The sequence below is a fragment of the Saccoglossus kowalevskii genome, chromosome 14 (assembly GCF_978046115.1).
Source record: "Saccoglossus kowalevskii chromosome 14, keSacKowa6.1, whole genome shotgun sequence".
NCBI lineage: Eukaryota > Metazoa > Hemichordata > Enteropneusta > Harrimaniidae > Saccoglossus > Saccoglossus kowalevskii.
The window spans coordinates 27,116,242-27,124,450 of record NC_140654.1 but is presented as its reverse complement, the minus strand read 5'-3'; the positions used below and the strand labels follow the sequence as shown (position 1 = coordinate 27,124,450).

Sequence of the window (8,209 nt, the reverse complement as noted above, 5' to 3'; positions counted from 1 at the left end):
GTTTAAGCTCAACTTCCGACATGACTGACAAGTTGTCCGTCGGAGTATTGAATCTGGGTGAGCTGAGCATGCGCAGTAAACAATACTTGTAGTCACGAGTTCGCAGAAAAAAAACTGCTTCATGATTTCGAAGAATGATTTATTTATACATATTATTATAGTATTTTGTGTCCCCGGGATACAACATGTACGAGGTGTTGGAAAGGTATACTAAGTATACCGTTCAGCAAAAGATTTTCCTTGGCCAGGAGATATAAAACTGGGCAGAGGGGTGTCACTGAGACTTCTGGGGATTGCGAGTTTTGAACTTCCCTTTCTTCACAGCGCTGCGTCACGGTATTTTCAAAGATTGGCAAATTTTTAATTTAGGTTTAATACATAGACGTCTCAGTTCAAAACTACAGAAGTTCGAAATTGTGTCCACTATTCAAGTTAATATGTTATTTATTTAATTTTTTTATCATAATGATAAAGGAGATCAATTTAATTATTTATTTTAATCTTTTTTTGTTTGTTTGCTTTTTGAACAGCGATTTCGCAACAATGCACGGATTGATTTCAGTAAAACTTGTCACTATGGAGCACAATCTATTTAAAATCAAATCATATTGGACTTTTCTGCATTATATTAATTATTAATTTTTCTTATTTACTGTATTTTTTTAATTGTCTGACCGCGAATCGTAGTCAGAAAATTAAAGAAATATTTTTTTTTAAATAAAACAAAAATAAATAAATAAAATAAGAAAATAAATAACTAAAGTTAAAGGTGTTAAATTTAAAACAAAATATATGACTAAAGGAAAAAAATAAATTAAATGAATAAAAAAAGTTTAAAAAAATGCCCAATAAGATCAGATTATGTAGAAGATTGCTTTTCTTTTCACAGTTTGATTAAACGTTGAAAGTGTATGAGTAATATTGCACGGCATCACAGAGGCAATGTGGGTGTTGTGAAATACATCCGCAGCATCAGCATCAGCGTCAAATACATCAGCATGCAAAATGGAACAGGGCACGGGTAACTGGACTATACATCGAGAACTGGAAATCGTGGCAATATTACGTAAATGGATGGAAATGGTAACTAATTTTACAAAATTGTGTTGATTGACAATCTTCAAAAACATTACATTGAAGCAAGACACATTTTTGAAGATTACCTCATAAAAAATACCGATATTGCCGATTAATATTCGACAAAGAAATTAAAACCTAAAGCAAGCTAGAATGCTAACAACAGTTACTTATACTAGTAATAAGTAAGACGTTGATAGAAATTTGAGTTAATTACAAACATGATATACACGGAAATACACAATGAATAACTCATAAAAACACACATATTATTTCTAGTTGATTTAATTTAGTTTCAGTAAGTGTAATAGTATAATGAGAAAATGTTCCATTTTTTTCTCTACGACTACACCCTCATTCTCACAACTTGTAAGGCAGTGAGCGTTCCAAGAGAATACAATATACTCCAATGTGCACCTCAATCTCAGTGACGCTAGTCACAAACGCTACTACTAATAATAATAATAACCAACATGCCAAGCGCCAGTTATTAAGTCGAGAAAATGTGTGACAATGTTTGCGAAAAAACTCAAGGTGTTGGACGAGGATCAGTATTCTCATGACTAGTTGTTTCCAGTTCTGGCATTCTAACGGTATGTGAGGGCGTACTGACGCATGCCATGGTGTCCGGTATATGGTTGGGTTCATACGTAATACTGGAGCTTAGGGAATGGTCATTTTTATCACGATCTCGAAGTATGCGATATGACTATCGACTCTTTTCTATAATTTGGTTGTTTTTGTCGGCCCGTCTAACGGTGGCTGTAAAAAATGAACAAAAATACAAAGTTACAATATACTAGTACTAGAAAATCAATGGCTGCAGTATGATTACAGGAAAACAGATAAGGCGCCATAGTGGTATTCAAAACAAATAAAAACTTACTTTCTTGATTTCTACTCGTGCTGTATAAGTTGCATAAATGTGTTATAGGATTTACACGGCGATTTATGGGTGGCAGCGCTAAGGATTGTGGGAATGACGCAGTTAGCAATGGTGACCATGGCGTCAACAACGAATATATTACATAACAGTAAAATTGTCCGTTTAGCAGGTCACCGAATTAAGATGAATGGTTATTGAATTACTTCGCCGTGATACTTTGAACCGGAAATTACAGTTCCTAATGGCAACACAGTGTAACGTACAACATGACCCCATAGCAGTCGGCCATGTTCGATTTGCTCGTGTCCGGAAAATATGGTAAATGTGCGGTCCGCTTAACTGGATTCCATATACGAGAACGGAATAAATTCTGGAGACGGTCCGAACCCGTTGTATAAAAGAACAGACTCGACCTGGACGCCCAATCTATGAAAATGCCCAACCAATCAACTCGATGGAACAGCCAAGATGAACGGACCCAATCCTGTGGAACAGACAGGAGACGAAAACGATACAATAAAACAAAAGAGAGGAATCACGGTGGATAGTCTGTGAGAGACCCTACCCATTGCAAGTGGAAGAGTACGTAGAAAAAATAACACACTGTGGACGTTAAGTGTGACAATGAATGTGAAGAACCGTTAACGAGATACTCACCCTGTACAGTCAATGCTTTCCAGTCATTTATGATCGATCCAATTTTTATGTCAAGCTGTCGATCGCCGCGTATACGTACCGATGTTCCCCCATTCTGGCTAGTGTTCCTATTCTGCATGGCACATTGGTCCACTCTGCATAATTCGCGTGCAGTTATAGTTTTCACAACTCCAAGGCGTTCCAATATTTTGTAAATATAAAGTCTTCTATTTCCTTCGTATACCCACCATTTACAGTTCGCCTTATACACAATAATCTTCTTAATCAGAGATGGGTTTATTCTCTTATACAATTCCCTGAACGTATCCAAGATACACGTGCCGTCTCGGAAATTGCAGCTTATTGAGTCGTGCAGAAAATAAATTTCTGAAGGTTTTAGCTCTATATCCGGCATGACTACTTGTCACGTGTTCTCCTAAAACAGTTATAACTTCATAGTACATAACTGTATAGGTGGTTGATTTATTGGTAATTTCTGCTCGTTGTAACAGTGCCAGTACGTACTCTGTACATAAGGACTTTCGCAAGTATTCCACCTAATAAATGAGGCGAACAGTTTATCAACATTGTTTGTATCATTTATTTATTGATTTAGACACAAGTCAACATTTTTTCACAGTTTTGACCCTGTCCGAAAAAACTTTGAGAAAAAAGCATAAAAAATGGAACAATTTCATATTAATGCCTCAATTTGATTAAAATAATATCCTAGTTGTTGTATTCTTTTTTTTTAAATTCCATTTATTTATACATTTTTTTTCTTCATTTGTTGTTTCTGTTTCTTAAAGTTAAGAAAAAAATATATTGTTACAGTACTAATAAAATATATGCCATTAAACAATGAATCATGATATAATTGACATGTAAAATGAAATGTGATTATTGTGTTTTCTAAAATTAATATTGTAAGCGCTGCCCAGCCTGTAAGCTGAAACACCATGTCAGATCGATTAAACTTGCAGAGGTGGTCGTCGAAATACATTTTTTTATTTAACTTTTTTGTCAAGCATGTCAGAATTACTAGTATATTATTAGGTTAAATCTCTAGATGCAGATAGTATATTTGGTGACACAGCGTTTTTTATTGACTCCACGTATTCAACATTATAATTACAATCTATGCAAGTGACAGATATGTTTTCAATACTGCCGTTGTGATGTGTTATGTATCGCTATGTCCTATCTCGATGACAGTGCTTTATAATGTCACGTGCTTCCATAATTTTCACATCCAGTTTACCGTTAGTGAAACAAAATTAACGAGTATTGTGGCAACATTGTCTTTGCATCATGTGAATTACCCTGTGTAACAAAACAAATAAACGTGGTGTTTTTAAGAACCGTGACGTGTTGTTATGATACATGGAGGTGCTATTATACTAAATATATGAACGTAACCACGGGAGAACAACGGTTGAATCGATTCGGAACATACGTTCTCAGCACCAAACACAGAATAAAATGTGTTTGAATTAATTTGAAAGTCTAGTATATCGTGAATGATACACCATTCTCACAAATCGCGTCCTCTAGTGACGGGCGCATCGGTGACGCCCGATTATTCAAGTCGACCATTCTCGGTATTTGACTGTCCTCCTCATCTAGACTCCTTTACAATTATCCAAGAAAAGAACACAAGTTTCATAGATAGACGACTATGGATTGAAACGACGCTTAGTACGGCTTTCGTTTCATCTATTTACGTTATCGAAATGCTTCGTCACTAGGGGACGCGATTCATAGACTAAACAGGTGCGTTATTTGAAATTAATGTAAGTATATCAACGTTATCAGCGCCGCTTACGGCAGATGATTCATGTTACAAAATTCAAATTTGATAATAACTCATAATCATCTGAATGGTTTTATATTGGAAGGTTGGGGTGTATGTGTCGATCCCGATGTTGCCTACATTCGCAGCGTAGTGTTAACCGTTACAATTCACTTACTGTAGTTGCCGACGGTCAGCACAATCAGCTGACACAACATAATTAGATTAGCAGTGGAATCGAATTGCAGAAGGCGCCGTAGTTCAGAAACAACGCAAATACAGCATATGGTGGATACAAATAATGCGTTGTGCTCGGACACACTATACAATGAGCCGAACTGATGGTTGCTATCATTGCATAGAAATCGTATTACCTCAACTCCCAACATTCGTGAACCAGGAGCTTTCAAAATCTAACTATACATCTACTGCAGTAGTGTCAGCAGTTTTATTCATGTATTACAATAGACGACAGTCTCAAAAATATTCCAGTTTATTAAACTGTCGCTCATATTACATTATCCTGTTTCTAAATATAAATCTGTTTTTGCTTGCTGCAAAACTTATTGTATTGCAGTTTTGCCACGAGCTTCTTAAGCTGACCAACGTTCAGTTGACTCAGTTTGCACGCATCGTTCGTACTATTGAAAGCACACTCGTTGGCAATTTGAATTTGCTTTGCACGAAATAACCGTAAATCCTCTTTAAAGTCACCGTCATATTTCTCTATTTTACGCCACAGTGTGCGATTAAAATAGTTATACAGAATTAAATCGAGACGGTTCCATTTAGATATGATCGCTTCCATGCCCTTGGTGATGGGCGTGTGACCACGAGGGCGCTGTGCCAAAGAATAATAAACAATATCTTTTGTACTCCAGCACATCAATTGTTTCAAAAGGACAAACGACTCGTCTAAGTATTCTGTAATCATGACTAAGTCGATTTCCTTGTCCAATTTCTGTATTATTTGATCAATTGGAATATCACACACAAGGTCACAGTCGTAACCAAGTCTGAAAAGTTGACCGTTACGAGACTGGTGACTCAGTGGTAACGGTTTGCGATATTTTGTCAAATTTTTGACGAACTTTTCAAACGGATTTCGCCATTTCTCTAGATTTAGTGTACGGTCGGCAGCGTAGAAATAAAAAGAAGACCGGAACTGAGTATACGGAGAACGGAGTATTGTAATATACGTTGCGTTTGGGATGACTGTTTCCAATGATTCACGATTATACATGCGTAGATGCGATGATATATAGTTGTAACCAGGGAATACCTCAGTACATGGATATGTCGTGACGTCAACCTTGTTACCTTCTATGTGCAAATCCACGCCTGTAGGGGGCACTGGAAGAGCAGCGACTAAATTATGCTTCAACCCGTATCTGTACAATGTAGCGCCCACTGTGGTACTGGCAGTCTTGGTTGTTTTGACGAATACAAAGTTTTTCACTGGTTCGCATAATTTGTAACTTCCTTTCGAACCAAAATCCTCCGAACTGTTTAATATTTCGATATTTGTCGATAGATCTCGTGGATATGAATCTTTAGTCCTACACAATAAATGGAGATACAACCGAGTTTAGAATAGCTTGAAACGGAGTTTGCATGCACGTGCTGAATGCAGACGCGTGCTATAAGTGTGTTGCATATTCCGGAGTTGCATTGTATGTTGTGCCTGAGTCCATCGTGGTTGACGCCTTGCATATATAATCATTGTAAGGACTGTCATCGAGATAAGATATGGCTATTAATAACACAACACAAAGGCAGTATTGACAACATATTTGTCAGTGTATGTATATAGCATGCTAATCTATCCTGGGTTGTATTTATAATGTTTGATAATAATGACTGGTAAATCACATTAATATGCCATACCATGAATAACAAGACGGTCACTAGGGATATGATGACGTAGCCATAGTTACTACCGCGAGTTATCTTTCTGTACTATGTCACGTTGTGTTTACGCGTACTCGAATTCTGCGTCAACAAAATGCTTATTAATATATTTTAATTTTGTGAATATTGCCTAAAACAATAAATATTTCCCAGACCATTTGTAAATGCAGACTTGGCTACCGAGCCAAAAAACAAATGCCTCAAAATTTTGAACAGCGAACACTACAGCCTGTTTTAGTTAAATACAAAAAAAAATCACAAACACTCACGGTAAGGAAGTGTTGAACATCACATATTCAAGCTGCAATAAAACAACCATAGACACAGTTGTTATCAGCGTATATCGCTTTAAAATAGATAATCCTGTGAAAACGAAAGTCAATATGAGTCACGTGACAATATATAAAAAACAAAACAAGTATCAATTCATCGATGGACCAATTTTTCAATCCATGTATTCTGGATTCGACTTACCTTTCATTCTGCCACTCGTGAGTCTGTAAACTGACACCAAATGATTTTCTTCGCGTGTTTAATTCAACTGAACCGTAATCTGATGAAGACATGTATACCATGCGATTGTATCGTGTTATTGGTATACTGGTATATATTGCTATACTGCCTCCGTCTATAAAACACGTTCATTAAATTCCTCTGTGTATTTTTCAACAATATGACAATTAATCTAATAACTGCCGACCATGTATGAGATTATTCCCGTGGCAACCCGATGCAGCAGCTTTGCTTCGGTAATGTTATATATATATTTGACGGTTTGTTTGATGTTAGAACAAATGAAGCTATCACCCATTTAACACAATATAAAGGCTTCATTCAAATCAGTCATAAATTTATTTATATATCTGATGAAGGAATTTCACGTCTTGGCATTGATCACAGAATTGCTTTTTTGCGCCTATGTGTATGCGGACTTGATCAACTGTGAAATTATGATCGGATAATCTGAGGTGTAAACAAAATATAATTTCATGACATGGAGATCGTCAATGTCATCAATTTCACATTGAACATGGAGGTAACCTACATCCATGGACTATTACATTTCAGTCGGAATTTCAATCTAACAGATATAAAATTCGATTTCGTTATTTAGCTTCTGAATTATGAATGCTTATCTCATAGAATATATATATTCAAAAACAGAAATTGGTTAGCTAAATGGAAAATGAGGCTCGATTTCACGTTTGAATATAATTGCTTGAATGTTGTTTGGTTTCAAACGAATGAAATGTACAGTTCATGTTTTAATTGCAGCATGCTGATAAAGGGGCATCTATTACAGAGAAGCAATTTAATTTAACTGCAAATTGGAAATGAACATGTATTGCACAGCATCTATCATTTAAACTCGTGTGACACGACGCCAGTGTAATCCGTCCATGGCTGTTGCCATAGTGAATAGTTAAAGGTAATGTGGCTAGTGTCACGTTAATTGGATCATGACTCCACTGTATGTCAGACCATGTATATTTCAACACCCTGTGCCATGCATTGTTATTAATATCACAAAAAACGGAAATGTCATCAGTTACAATGTCAAGTGTTAGCATGCTAAGTTTTGTTAATAATTGACAAATTGTTTCTGAATACTAGTATGAGTATACATGAGTTGTGAGTTATTCTAATTAAATCACAGCGTCTTGTCTTGTATCATTTGTTCATTTGCATATTTGTTCTTATTGCGCAGCCTCGCTCTCGTCGCTAATTACGATAATTTAAACTCTGAAAGAAGAACTGTCATATATCGATTTAGGATGTACCATGCCTACCATGCGATGAATTGGTTAAATAAACAATTTTCCTGAAGTGTTCTCGTGTCAACGTTAACTAATCGTTCTTTGAAAACATTGAGCTGTGATGCTATGTACTAGTACGTTGCTGGTAAA

General features: G+C 36.1%; 2 protein-coding genes across 2 annotated transcripts in view; both read right to left on the bottom strand.

Moving 5' to 3' along the window:
• LOC146734644 (uncharacterized) overlaps window positions 1-59 on the bottom strand; it is a 2,848-nt gene extending 2,789 nt beyond the window's left edge. The window contains exon 1 of the mRNA XM_085508082.1: window positions 1-59. This exon is cut by the window's left edge and continues 381 nt beyond it. Coding sequence (XP_085364208.1) covers window positions 1-22 — 22 coding nt within the window. The 5' untranslated portion in view covers window positions 23-59.
• Window positions 60-4,920: 4,861 nt separating this feature from the next.
• Window positions 4,921-6,868, bottom strand: LOC102804227 (galactosylceramide sulfotransferase-like). Its single transcript, XM_006812437.1, has 2 exons — window positions 6,777-6,868; window positions 4,921-5,950 (listed from the first exon to the last, which is right to left on the bottom strand). Exons 1-2 carry the CDS (start codon window positions 6,866-6,868, stop codon window positions 4,921-4,923), a joined length of 1,122 nt encoding a protein of 373 aa, XP_006812500.1.
• Between the last annotated feature and the right edge of the window lie 1,341 nt (window positions 6,869-8,209).

Excerpts from the sequence above, each read along its gene's own strand:
- LOC102804227 (XM_006812437.1), bottom strand. The coding sequence starts at position 6,868 with ATGTCTTCATCAGATTACGGTTCAGTTGAATTAAACACGCGAAGAAAA. Across the intron at positions 5,951-6,776 it reads CACGAGTGGCAGAATGAAAG|GACTAAAGATTCATATCCAC; the intron begins GTAAGTCGAATC and ends TTTATTGTGTAG.